Source organism: Aquarana catesbeiana, linkage group LG02 (assembly GCF_042186555.1).
Source record: "Aquarana catesbeiana isolate 2022-GZ linkage group LG02, ASM4218655v1, whole genome shotgun sequence".
NCBI classification, from domain to species: Eukaryota; Metazoa; Chordata; class Amphibia; order Anura; family Ranidae; genus Aquarana; species Aquarana catesbeiana.
The window spans coordinates 22777843-22792665 of NC_133325.1; the positions used below are offsets into that span (position 1 = coordinate 22777843).

The 14823-nt window shown below is 44.6% G+C and overlaps 1 protein-coding gene across 1 annotated transcript in view; it reads left to right on the forward strand.

The window, feature by feature from the left end:
- The window catches only part of LOC141126440 (vomeronasal type-2 receptor 116-like), a 126358-nt gene that overhangs the window by 84969 nt on the left and 26566 nt on the right, over nt 1-14823 (forward strand). The window contains exon 4 of the mRNA XM_073612380.1: nt 704-925. Coding sequence (XP_073468481.1) covers nt 704-925 — 222 coding nt within the window. The remainder of the gene's footprint in view (nt 1-703; nt 926-14823) is intronic.

Below are 14823 nucleotides of genomic sequence, written 5' to 3' on the forward strand. Positions count from 1 at the left end.
GTCAACACAGAGGACAAGGGGGCACTCTTTACGACTGGAGGAAAAGAGATTTAATCTCCAAATACGGAAAGGTTTCTTCACAGTAAGAGCTGTGAAAATGTGGAATAGACTCCCGCCAGAGGTGGTTCTGGCCAGCTCAGTAGATTGCTTTAAGAAAGGCCTGGATACTTTCCTAAATGTACAGAATATAACTGGGTACTGACATTTTATAGGTAAAGTTGATCCAGGGAAAATCCGATTGCCTCTCTGGGATCAGGAAGGAATTTTTTCCCCTGCTGTAGCAAATTGGAGCATGCTCTGCTGGGGTTTTTTGCCTTCCTCTGGATCAACTGTGGGTATAATATTGGGTATATTGGATTGTACGATTTTTTTTATTTTTTTTTTATGGTTGAACTGGATGGACTTGTGTCTTTTTTCAACCTGACTAACTATGTAACTATGTATATCTATATTCAGACTGGGAGGAAGCGGTATATGATGAAAGTACTCAAGCGGAGTGTGGGACATTTTGTTACATTTAGTATCTATTGGATCACCCCATCTGAGGAAGGCAGCATCCACATCCACCCAGTCCTGAGCTACCGATGTCCCTGTTGCCCTTCACTTTAGAAAACCCCTTAGTGCTGGAAGTGACTGTCTTTTTTTGTTATCTTATATCTGTATATACTGTGTATAACTGTGTCTTTATGTCTTCCATGGAAAGCTGCACAAATATGTGAGACATTATTATTTTCAGAACCCATACGGTGGTGATATCTACTTTAATCAGAGAAGAGAAGTTCCATCCGATCTTATTTTACAGAACTTTTATTTTGTTAATTCTTCATTTTATTGGCCTAGAACAATTTCCATTATTAAAGGCCCAGATTACATCCCTGAAACATTTATCAATATGAGTGACCTCGTCTACTGGAAAAAAGGCAAAGTAAGGAATCACTGGATTGTTTTCTCTTCATATCACTTGCTGAGGATGTTCATATTTTGGATTCATAAGGAATTTCTAGTCTTATTTTAAGATATACCAGTCAATGGAACAGGTACATCCGAGTTACTACCTCCTGTGTAATGCCTGGTGAGCCTCAAGAACACGGCACACAGCCTGGGAAATCTCTGAAAACCTCCATGTACAATCCCTGCAAAAAAGGGAGGAAGGCTGGTGCCATGGAAGTCTGCTAAAACATTGTTTTATTAATGCAGGTGAACAACAGTCTAAAATGCCAACGCGTTTCTGCCATCAGGATTTAATCATGATTAAGGCCCAATGGCTGAAATGCGTTGGATTTTTAAACCTGCATGTTTTATCCAACTTCCATGGCACCAGCCTTTCTCCCTTTTTTATACCGATACTAGCCAATGTACCTGTTCATGAATGGGGTCATTTTTGGAAACAAATAAGTTTATGAACTTAGAAATAGTGGGGAACTGGCAAAGTATACTACCTTCTAAAATGGTAACCCTGGGTATCATCCTATGTAAGAAAGCAGAAACATTTATTTTTATATAAGTGACTCTATTGATAACTATCGGGAACCCATAAATACATCCAACTGAACAAAATCACTATTTGTATTGCAGTACACGGTATAGAAAAGTGTGACAAATGAATGAACACAATATACTGGATATCAAATAAAAGAATTGTATATTGTTGGACATTATACATAATATACACTCACCGGCCACTTTATTAAGTACACCTGTGCAATTACATGGTAACACAAACAGCCAATCACATGGCAGCAACTCAATGCATTTAGGCATCTAAACTTGGTGAAGACGACTTGATGAAGTTCAAACCGAGCATCAGAATGGGGAAGAAAGGGGATTTAAGTGACTTTTAACGTGGCATGGTTGTTGGTGCCAGATGGGCTGGTCTGAGTATTTCAAAAACTGCTGATCTACTAGGATTTTCTTGCACAACCATCTCTTTGGTTTACAGAGAATGGTCCGAAAAAAGAGAAAATATCCAGTGAATGGCAGTGAACGTGGCATGGTTGTTGGTGCCAGATGGGCTGGTCTGAGTATTTCTGGGATTTTCACACACAACCATCTCTCGGGATTACAGAGAATGGTGGGAAAAAGAGAAAATATCCAGTGAGTGGAAGTTGTATTGTTGCTGACCATGTCCATCCCTTTATGACTACAGTGTCCCCATCTTCTGATGGCTCCTTCCAGCAGGATAATGCACCATGTCACAAAGCTCCAATCATCTCACCACTGGACAATGAGGTTTCTGTCCTCCAATGGCCTCCACACTCACCACATCTCATCCAATAGAGCACCTTTGGGATGTGGTAGAACGGGAGATTGGCATCATGGATGTGCAGCTGACAAATCTGCAGCAACTGCATGATGTTATCATGTCACTGTTGAGCAAAATCTCTGAGGAACATTTCCAACACCTTGTTGAATCTATGCCATGAAGAATGAAGGCAAAAGGGGGTCCAACCTGCTACTAACAAGGTGGACCTAATAAAGTGTCCGGTGAGAGTATATTACATATCTTGTATGTTCTGAAGTGACACTTTGGTTCTGTTATAGAATGCATACAATTGATCATCATTGATCATCATCTCTAGTGTCCATGGTCCAGAAGAAGTCTTCTTCCTCTAATTGCACAAACTTCTCTCCTCTGAGCTGGAGAATCTGGGACTGAGATATTTCAGAATAACGGCCAGTGAGATCATCAGATCATCAGATCATCGGGTCATCGGATCTTTGGATCATCGGATAATCGGATCATTGGATCATCAAATCATCGGGTCATCAGATCTCACTATCATAAACTAGCTATTAGTGACAGAACGGTCATGTACTGTGGTGACCGAGAACATGTTCTCCTCCTCTCAGCTACATAAACCGGTACACACCAGAGATCAGCCCTGATCCCGAGGATCACAACTTTTTTCTATTTCATAAACGGACACCGTAATGACTACCATTTCCCAGACATAGTGGTAGTGGGTTCAGAGAGACTCTTTCTGTTGTGGGGAATGGATTTGCGATTTAGTTTTATATTATTTATTATAGTAGAACATTTCACAAAAAGCACTGAGCATTAAACATGTTCAGAACGAAAAAAAATTTTTTGTTTCGATATGTTATTTACATAAATCCTCTTAGTTAAAGGGGTTGTAAAGGTAAACATTTTTTCACCTTAATGCATTCTATGCATTAAGGTGAAAAAACTTTTGACAGTACCGCCGCCCCCAGCCCCCCCCCGTTTTACTTACCTGACGCCTCGAATCTTCGCTCCTCGTCCTCGTCAGCTTCATTGCAGCTCAGCCTGGTCGCTGATTGGCTGCAGTGGATGGATTGAAAGCAGCGCAGCCATTGGCTCGCGCTGCTGTCAATCACATCCGATGACGCGGCGCGCCGGGGGGCGGGGCCGAGTGATACAGCGAGCGGCTATAGCCGCCGGCTGTATCACGGGAGCGCGCCCGCAAGCACTCACCACCGTGCGAGGGAGCTCGCATGAAGGTGGTAAATGCTTGCGGGGAGGAGCTGAAACAGCCGCCGAGGGACCCCAGAAGACCAGGTTCGGGGCCACTCTGTGCAGAACGAGCTGCACAGTGAAGGTAAGTATAACATTTGTTATTTTAAAAAAAAAAAAAACATCTTTACAACCCCTTTAAATGTATTTAATTTGTTAATTTTCAGAATTCATTTTGTTTATTCGAATTCTAATCAATTCAAATTTGAGTCAAATTTAATTTGAATTCCATTCAAATTGAATTCCATTCAAAATCAAATTTATTTTATTCGAAAATTTTAATTTTGGAAGATTGTTATATTCTTTCTATTCCATTCTATTCTATTCTATTCTGTTTTTTCTATCCTATTATTTTCTTTTTCTATCCTATTCTTTTCTTTTCTATTATATTCTATTATTTTCTATTCTGATTGAAATTATAATTTCGGAAAATGGTTATATTGTTATAGTCTTTCTATTCTATTATTTTCTATTGATTATTCTGTTCTATTCTTTTCTATTATTTTATTTTCTATTTTATTCTTTTCTATTCCATTTTTTTTTCTATTTTATTATATTATTTTCTATTTGAATTTGAATTTATTCTATTCAAAATTTGAATTTCAGAAGATGGTTATATTCTTTATATTGTATTCTTTTCTATTCCATTTTTTTTCTATTTTATTATATTATTTTCTATTTGAATTTGAATTTATTCTATTCAAAATTTGAATTTCAGAAGATGGTTATATTCTTTATATTGTATTTTGTTCTATTCTATTTTTTATTCTAGTTTATTCCTTTATTCTATTTTATTCCATTTTTTATTTTCAATTTTATTTTGTTCTGTTTTACTCTATTTTTATTTTCTATTTTATCCCTTTTTTCTCTTCTATTTATTATTATTTTATTTTCTATTCTGTTCTGTTTTACCCTATTATATTTTATTCTTTTATTTTCTAATCTTTTTTATTTTATTATATTCTTTTCTATTCTATTCCTATATTTTCTATTCTATTTATTTTTTTTGGAAACTCAAATTTGATTTGAAAACTATTTGAATTTGAATTTGAATTTCATCAAAAATTTTGATTCATTATTTTGGATTCATTTAAATTTGTTATTATTGTAATTCAGAGATTAAAATACATCTGAATAGCCGAATAATGAAACATTTGTCAGAATTTTAATTCGGAATGAAATGAGCCTCACATGTCTGCTGTGAGTGAAACATCTAGATTAGATGCATGTTCCCTATTCCTTATTTTTATGTTCAGTACAGTGCATCCAGTAAGTATTCACATCGTTTCACTTTTTCCACATTTTGTTATGTTACAGCCTTATTCCAAAATTGATTAAATTCATTATTTTCCTGAAAACTCTACAAACAATCCCCCATAATGACAACGTGAAAGAAGTTTGTTTGAAATCTTTCAAATTTATTAAAAATAAAAAATAATTCATGTACATAAGTATCACAGACTCCTCCCATGTACATAAGTACCACTAGGGATGAGCCGAACACCCCTCGGTTTGGTTCACATCCAGAACATGCGAACTGACCGAAAATTTGCGCGAACATTCGAACACCATCAAAGTCTATGGGACATGACCGTGAGAAATCAAAAGTGCAAATTTTAAAGCCTTATATGCAAGTTATTGTCCTAAAAAGTGTTTGGGGACCCGGGTCCTGCCCCAGGGGACATGTATCAATGCAAAAAAAGTTTTAAAAACGGCCGTTTTTTCGGGAGCAGTGATTTTAATAATGCTTAAAGTGAAAAAAAAGTGAAATATTCCTTTAAATATCACACCTGGGGGGTGTCTATAGTATGCCTGTAAAGTGGCGTGAAAAAAACGGCATGGGTAACCCCCCCAGCCCATTACCAGGCCCTTTGGGTCTTGTATAGATATTAAGGGGAACCCCGCACCCAAATTAAAAAAGAAAAGGCGTGGGGCCCACAGGCCCTATATACTCTGAACAGCAGTATACAGGCGGTGCAAACAAGACAGGGACTGTAGGTTTGTTGTTAAGTTGAATCTGTTTGTAATTTGGAACATTGGTACATTTTTTAAGTGTAGCTCCAGTCAAAAAAATCTATTTTAAGCTTTTTGGATAATATAGGGCAGGGTTATTACCCCTGTGACATTTGTTTTGCTGTCTGTGCTCCTCTTCAGAAGATTTCACCCCACTTTCTGTCCCAATGACAATTGGATTTTAAAAATTTGGGGTTTTTAAGAGAAACAAGGATTGGTGATAAATCAGTGGAGGAGACACCTTTTTCCCATATTAACTCTTACAGGAGAGAATTTCCCTTCCTAGGGGTAGATTTCATCTCACTTCCTGTTGTCTCACTCCGTTTGTAAGTAGGAGTCATTTGTAAGTCGGATGTTTGAAAGAAGGGGACTGCCTATATATACTATACGGCCTGCCCTATATACTCTGCAGAAAATTGGGCCTTAGGTGTTGGCGGTTTCAGAACACTGTAAGCCCTCACAGTTACTCTTGGTGGGCGCAGGAATGGATCCTGCTGTGAAACATTATATCAAGAATTGTAATTACATGCCCCTGTTGAACAAGGTCAGAAAAATTGGGCCTTTGTTGGTGGTGTGGTGGTGTTGCCACAACACTGTATGCACTCACAGTTACTCTTAGTGGGCACTGGAACGGGCCCTGCTGTGAAATATTATATCAAGAATTGTAATTACATGTCCCTGTTGAACAGGGTCAGCAAAATTGGGCCTTTGGTGGTGTGGTGGTGTTGCCTCAACACTGTAAGCCCTCACAGTTACTCTTGGTGGGCGCAGGAGCGGGCCCTGCTGTGAAATATTAGATCAAAAATTGTAATTAAACGCCCCTGTTAAACAGGGGCAGAAAAATTGGGCTTTAGGCACTGGTGTTGGTGCCACAACACTGCAACCCCTCACAGATACTCTAGTTGAGCGCAGGAACAAGCCCTGCTGCAAAATATTACAGCAAACATTGTAATTACGCGCCCCTGTTAAACAGGGGCAGAAAAATTGGGCTTTAGGCACTGATGGTGGTGCCCAGAACCAAAAATGTTCTTAGAAGCTATCAACATGAATATTGCGGAGGAATAGGATAGTCACTCAGCATAACAGGATAGTCATTTAGCATCAGCATAGGCAGTCTTCAAGGGATCTCACATTCATAAAAAATTAATCGGTTACATCAGCATCGGGTGTTTGGTAGCTGGTAATCCAAGACTGATTGATTTTTATGAAGGTGAGTTGATCAACCGAGTCTGTGGACAAGCGCACTCTGTGATTGGTTACAAAGCCTCCAGCAGCACTGAATGTGCGTTCAGATAGAACGCTGGATTCAGGACAGGCCAGTAGCTCAATTGCATACTGTGCAAGCTCTGGCTAGTGATCCATCCTCAAGACCCAGTAACCCAGTGGATTTTCAGTTGGAAAGGTCTCCAAGTCTGATCTTGCCCCAAGGTAATCCTGCACCATGTACAGTAAATCAGACGCTGGCAATGGTTGCTGGAACCGATCAGACCTTGGGGCTGCGGACTTAAAAATTGTCTGAACGCATCGATCAAAAGGCCACCTTCTCCACCGCTCCTTCTGTGACTGACCGAAGCCTCAGCAACACATTGAAATTGCAACCTCCCAGGCTCCGGAAACGCATTGCACAAACCTTTCTGCAAGGCCTCCCGAAGATGTTTCATCCTCTGTTCCCTCTGTGAAGGCTGGATAAGTTCCGCAACCTTACCCTTGTAACGTGGATCAAGAAGGGTTGCCAGCCAGTACTGATCCCTCTCCTTGATAATAGGATCAGGGAGGCCATGTAGTGTAGATTTGCTGAGGCATTTGATCCGGAGTCCTCTGGGTCACTAAGTACGACATGATCCACAGCCACCTCCTCCCAGCCACGTACAAGTCCATGAGTTTCTGGGGACTGAAATTATCCCTTGAAGACTGCGGCTGATGCTGAGTGCCAGGCTCCACCTCCATGCTGACACAATCCTCCTCCTCCTCCTCCGCCTCCTCTTCCTGTGTGATAGGCGGGGCCTGCAGGAATACTGTCTGGATAAAGGGGGCCTTGAGAGGTAAGGAAGTCCTCCTCTTCCTCCCTCTGTTCTGCCTCAAGTGCCCTGTCCATTGTTCCACGCAGCATGTGCTCCAACAGGAAGACAAGAGGGGCAGTATCACTGATGCATGCACTGTCACTGCTCACCATCCTCGTGGCGTCCTAAAATGGTGACAGGACAGTGCATGCATCCTTAATCATTAGCCACTGGCATGGTGAAAAAAAGCCAAGCTCCTCTGACTCTGTCCTGGTGCCATACTCACACAGGTAGTCATTGATGGCCCTCTGCTGCGTGTGCAGCTGCTGCAGCATTGCCAACATTGAGTTCCACCTGGTGGGCATGTCACAGATGAGGCGGTTCTTGGGCAGGCTGCATTCCTTTTGAAGGTCAGCCAGCCGAGCATTGGCATTATATGACCGGCGGAAATGCCCACAGACTTTCCTGGCCTGCCTAAGGAGATCCTGTAAGCCTGGGTACCTGCACAAGAACCACCGCACCACCAAATTAAGGACATGAGCCAAACAGGGAACATGGGTCAAGTGTCCCTGTCGGAGGGCGGAGAGGAGGTTGGTGCCATTGTCGCAAACCACCATTCCTGCCTGAAGCTGGTGTGGCATCAACCACCTCAGAACCTGCCCCTGCAGAGATGCCATAATCACTGCCAAGTGTGGCTCCTGTCACCTAAGCAGACCAACTCAAGCACCACGTGGCATCTTTTTGCCTGAGTGCTTGCGTAGCCCCTAGAACGCCTCCTGAGCACCGCTGGTTCAGAGGTCAAATCTGCAACGGAAGAGGCCATAGAGGAAGAAAAAGGGGAGGGGGTGGAGGAGAGAGGTGTGGCAGAATCACCACTACCAGCATTTTGGAGGCGTGGTGGCAGAACAAGCTCCAACATTACTGCACCCTGTCCTGCATCCTTCCCAGCTGCCAGCAGGGTTACTCAGTGCACCATGAAAGAAAGGTAAAGTCCCTGCCTGCTGGACCATGAGTCAGCATTAATATGCACCTTACCGCTGACCCCCCTGTCCAACGAGGCCAAGACATTGCCTTCCACATGCCGGTAGAGAGCCGGAATGGCCTTCCGAGAAAAAAAATGGCGTTTGGGAACCTGCCACTGAGGTACCGCACATTCCACAAATTCTCGGAAGGGGACAGAGTCTACCAGTTGAAAAGGCAGCAGTTAGAGTGCTAGCAATTTAGCCAAACTAGCATTCAGCCGCTGAGCATGTGGATGGCTGGGACCAAATTTCTTTCGACGGTTTAGCAACTGAGGTAGGGAAATTTGCCTGCTACAATTGGATGTAGGTGTACCGCTAGCAGATTGCCCACAAGTGCTTGGAACACCTAATTCTACACCTTCACTCCTCTGAATGCAGGTCTCTGAGAGGACTGAAGGTATAGTGAGGCTGGAGATCCCAGCTGATGAGGAGCAAGGAGAGGTCCGCCTTATTCTTTGGTGTGGGTCTTTTAAGTACTGTTGCCAATGGACTGCATGGGAGCTCAACATATGTCTGGTCAAGCATGTGGTGCCCAAGCGGCTGCTGTTTTGGCCACGTTTGATACACTTCAGACATATGTTGCAAACAGCAATGGTGTGATCTGCTGCACACGTCTCAAAAAAGGCCCACACCATAGAACTTTTGAAAAAACGCACGGAGTCAGCATCACCCTGCACATGCGGAGCTCTGCAGTGTGATGCAGTCAGTTGGCTGTCCTTAAGCTGGCCCCTGGAGGGCATCCTGCCTCGTTGGAGATGTGCCTCCTGCTCCTCTCTTCTATCAGGCACCGATGTAGAGTCAGTGACCTCATCATCCCCTCCCCCTTGCCACTGGAGCAAACCTGGCAGTATGCTGCAGGTGGGGGAACATGACTGCCAGTTTCTTGTCCTTCTTGGGCACTCTCTCTCTCTGGGCTCACGTTACTGCCTTCATCATCAACCTGGGTACCATCATCGGAGCCTTCAAAAGGCTGCACATCCTCCTGCAGCATGTACCCTACACTGTGGTCGAATAGTTCGGGGGACTCCTCAGGACATGATGGTAGGGCTAGGGAAGGAATGACTGATGTCATTGAGCCGATGGAATAGGCCGCTTTTAGCAGCTGCATTGGCAGCCAAACTTGACTTAGCCTGGGTGACAGAGGATGAGGAGGATGAGGATGGCTTTGTGATCCACTTTACCAACTCTTCTCCATGTTGTGGCTCAACACGGCTAGCTGTCAAAAAAACACAAGCATGCCCCACGGCCACGTGCTGAGGATGCACCAAGTCCACGTCCAACACTGTTGGCCTGTGAGCATCTGCCTTTCCTTGGTGGCCTTCCAGACATGCTGTAAAATTGGATTAGCAAAACACCACCTTAAGTTTACTAGAAAAATTTCACCAGGAATGGCCTGCAGTCAGGTATAGGCTTGGTTAGACTAGAATGCAGTGGATATATATGTAGGAGACTGTATATATATCTTTATGCACTGCAGATCACTGAATCACCTGCCTGCCTGCCTGAAAGTGTTGTTGAAAACGTACACCAGGAATGACCTGTAGTTAGGTATAGGCTTGGCTAGACTAGAATGCAGTGGATATATATGTAGTAGACAGTATGTATATTTTATGCACTGCAGATCACTGAATCACCTGCCTGTCTGCCTGCCTGAAAGTGTATTTGAAAACGTACACCAGCAATGGCCTGCAGTCAGATATAGGCTTGGCTAGACTAGAATGCAGTGGATATATATATGTTGGAGACTGTATATATATTTAATGTACTGCGGATCACTGAATCATTTGCCTGCCGGCCTGAAAGTGTATTTGAAAATGTACACCAGCAATGGCCTGCAGTCAGATATAGGCTTGGCTAGACTAGAATGCAGTGGATATATATGTAGGAGACAGTATATATATTTTATGCACTGTGGATCACTGAATCACTTGCCTGCCTGAAAGTGTATTTGAATACGTACACCAGGAACGGTCTGCAGTGAGATCTAGCTAACTGAATAAACTGCCTGCTCAAAGTAAATGAAAATGAAATGACACTCTCTCTCTCTCTCACTATCTCTGCCAGCAACACACTACACAAGGCCGACTTGCAGGCAGCCTTATATAGTGTGGGGCATGGACTTAACCCCCTGAGCCATAACTGGCCAAAGGCATCCTGCCTTTGGCCAATTATGACTCTCTTTGCTGACAGCGCTGTGATTGGCCAAAGCATGCAGGTCATAGTGCATGCTTGGCCAATCATCAGCCAGCAATGCACTGTGATGACACAGTGCATTATGGGGCGCGACGTGCAGCTTGAATTTGGCGCAAATGCCCCATAGTGTTCGATCTTTGGCAAACGATCGAACAGCCGATGTTCGAGTCAAACTAATGTACGACTTGAAGCTCATCCCTACCTAAGACTAATGCCGCATACACACAAGTGGACTTTCCGGCATACTTGGTCCGGCGGACCAGAGTCCGCCAGACAATCCGATCATGTGTAGGCTTCGGCGGACTTTTTTTCCCCAAAAGTCCGCTGGACCTAGATTTAAAACATGTTTTAAATCTTTCCGTCGGACTCAGTTCCTGACAGAAAGTCAGTTCGTCTGTATGCTGGTCCGACGGAAAGCCCGCTCGTCTGTATGCTGGTCCGATGGACCAGATACGACACAAGGGCAGGGTATTGCACCTCGCGCTCGCTGCAATAGGAAAAACAAATTTTCCTTTTGCGGCGAGCTTGGGGCATACCAGGCCCTTAGGTCTGGTATGGATTTTAAAGGGAACCCCCTACGCTGAAAAAAACGGCGTGGAGCCCCCCTAAAATCCATACCAGACCCCGATCCGAGCATGCAGCCCGGCCAGTCAGGAAAGGGGGTGGGGACGAGCGACACCCCCCCCATCCTGAACCGTACCAGGCCGCATGCCCTCAACATGAGGGGTAGGTGCTTTGGGGGAGGACAAGGGCCTCTTCCCGACAACCCTGGCCGTTGGTTGTCGGGGTCTGTGGGCTTATCGGAATCCGGGAGCCCCCTATAATAAGAGGGCCCCCAGATCCCGGCCCCCCACCCTATGTGAATGAGTATGGGGTACATGGTACCCCTACCCATTTACCTAGGGAAAAAGTTTCAATAATAAAACACACTACACAGGTTTTTAAAATAATTTATTAGACAGCTCAGGGGGTCTTCCTCTGGCTTCAGGGGTCTTCCTCCGGCTTTGGGGGTCTTCCTCCGGCTTCGGGGGTCCCTCTGGTTCCTCTTCTCCCGGCGTCTGGTTGGTTCTTCTCTGCGCTCTCTGGCTTCTTCTCCCGGTGTTCCAGTTCTTCTGCCGCCTCCTCCGCTGTCTTCATGCCACTCTTTTGATAGCGGAGGCCCGGACTTCTGGCTTCTTGTCTTCTTGTCTTCTTCCCTCTTCTCTTCTCCAGATGTTGACGCGACGGTCTCTCCAGCTGAACTGCTCTCTGAGTGCTCCGCTGTGACTTATATAGGCGGAGACCCCGCCCCCTTATACCGTCACAGTCCCTGGGCATGCTGGGACTGTGACATTTTAGGGGGCGTGGTCAACATCACCCGGTGACCATGCCCCCTAAAACGTCACAGTCCCAGCATGCCCAGGGACTGTGACCAAAGCACCCACCCCCCATGTTGAGGGCATGCGGCCTGGTACGGTTCAGGAGGGGGGGCGCTCACTCATCCCCACCCCCTTATCTGACCGGTCGGGCTGCGTGCTCGGATCGGGGTCTGGTATGGATTTTTTTCAGCGTAGGGGGTTCCCTTTATAATCCATACCAGACCTAAGGGCCTGGTATGCCCCACGATGGGGCTCACAAGGTGTCAATCTCGCTGATAAAAGCGGTGAGATTGACTTCCTTTTCTAGTCCCGTCGTACCCGAGTCACGTTCAAAATGAACGGACTTGTCCGTGTGTGGGCAAGTCCGTTCATTCTGAAAGTCTGCCGTAACTCCGGTGAAAGCCCGTCGGAAAGACGGGCGGACTTAGCCTGCCAGCAAGTCCGGTCTTGTGTAGGCAAGTCTGTCCGTTCAGGTAGTCTGCCGGAAAGTCCGGCGGGAAGACCGTCGGACCAAGTCTGCTGGAAAGTCCGCTCGTGTGTACGAGGCATTAGACTAAAACTAAATCAAAATTTGCTGCCAAAATTAACACTGGTGTCTACAAGTTAAAATCATTTTTTTTTTGCTAGAAAATTACTTAGAACCCCTAACATTATATATATTTTAATTTCAGACACCCTAGAGAATAAAATGGCAGTCATTAAAATACTTTATGTCACACCGTATTTACGCAGCGGTCTTACAAGCGCAATTTTTTTGGAAAAAAAATACACTTTTTTTAATTGAAAAATAAGACAACAGTAAAGTTAATGTTTAACAAAAGATAATGTTACGACGAGTAAATTGATACCCAACATGTCACACTTCAAAATTGTGCCCGCTCATGGAATGGTGACAAACTTTGACCCTTAAAAATCTCCATAGGCAAGATTTACCAGTTTTGAGTTTGAGGTCTTTTGCAAGAATTATTGCTCTCTCTTTAAAAAAAAAAAAAGTTTGGGTCACTTTTAATGTAAACATCCCTTGTAATAGAAAAAAAGCATGACAGGACCTCTTTAATGTGAGATCTGGGGTCAAAAAGACCTCAGATCTCACATTTACACTAAAATGCAATAAAAAAATAAATAAAGAAATGTCTTACAAAAAAATAAAGAAATGTCTTAAAAAAAATAACAAAAATTTCTCCTTTAACACCATTGGGCAGAAGTGACGTTTGACATCGCTGCCGCCATCCAATGGTATGGAGCCGAGTTGGGGCCAACTTTCCCTCGCTTGGTTCCAGGCCTGTCAGGGGAGAGTACCTGAATGTCTCTGCTGCTACCAACGGATCCGGTAAGCGGCAGAGACCAATGGAGCATGGCAGGAGGGGTGGCCCTCTTCCACCCTGATAAAAGTGATCTTTTGTGGTGAATCTGTTGCAGAGACCACTTATATCTGAAAGAGGACCATCCGCCGTTGAAGAGGATACTGGAGTTATGGCAGCTATATGCTGCCACAACAATGGTATTCCACTTCATAAAGCCGACGTACAGCGTACGTCGTACGTGCGGCGGTCGGCAAGTAGTTAACGGTCTCTGGCACACCCTGAAGCTTAATGTTATTCCTGCTCAATCTGTCCTCTAAGTCTGCGACTTTAGCTTGCAGAAGGTGTATTTCCTCAGTGTGTTGATCATGGGCATCCGCCAATTCATTGTAGGCTGGAGTGTGTTCAGCCATTAGCTTTTCTAGGTCATCAGTGCAGTCTTCTACATGATCAATTCTAGAGTGCAGCTTGGAAATAGAAGACCGGAGCTCGTTGAGCATATCTTTTTGTAGGGAGAGCAGCATGAGCTTGAGGGTATGATCAGATGCAGGTTGGTCAGAGGCAGGTAGAGAAGCTAGGGAGTCAGAGTGAGTCACTTGAGGGTTTTTTATGCTGGAGAATGCCAGTGTTGTTTTTTTGAGCAGAGGAGAGTGGAAAAGGCTGGAGATTGAGCAGCTCTCTTACCTCGATCAGCAGGGGAAGTCTGAGAGGAGTCAGTGTCAGGAGTTGAACTGTCCATCTCTTCTGGCATGGCAGGTTGTTCCTGTATCCCTCTGGCGTCTGGAGGGGAGGCACAAGGCGCCGCTCCGGCACCATCTTTACTGTGCTGCATGGTTGGCTTGGTGAAAAAATCCATGAGGTGGCGCAGCTTGTGCAGTGTATTGTGTCTCTTTCTAGACATATCGCCGGGGTGCCACTTGAGTATTCTCCCCTCCGGTGTGGCACAGAGGGGAGAAACGCGATACCTCAGCTTCCGCGGCTAAGCAGAGCTGAGGTATCAAGCAGCCATCTCACTCCATGACCAGCCACGCCCCCGCCTAACTTTTAGTTTATCTATTGGATAGGGGTGTGGAGAATGTAAGCAGTATAATGTGAGGTGCTTTAGGTGCACACTATTCTTGCACTTAGTTTTCTTTTGGTCATGGTCAGGGGCAATATATTTCATTCACAGCACACTGGGTAACTCTGCTTGCAACTCAAAGGATGCAAGGCAGGGCTCAGTGCTGCAGCATGTTGTGCCACCACGTCTCCATCCAGCTAGAGGTGATGATGCAAGATTTGTCAGCTCCATGCCCTTTTCTGCTGAATTGTCCTATGAACCACCAGTACCCCTAAGCGTTCAAGGGGCTATTCAATGAGTCAGGCTAAAAGGTGCCATGCAGTGCTTCAGTTGGTGTGTCTAGGGCAGTGTTTCTCAACTCCAGTCCTCAAGGTGCCCCAACA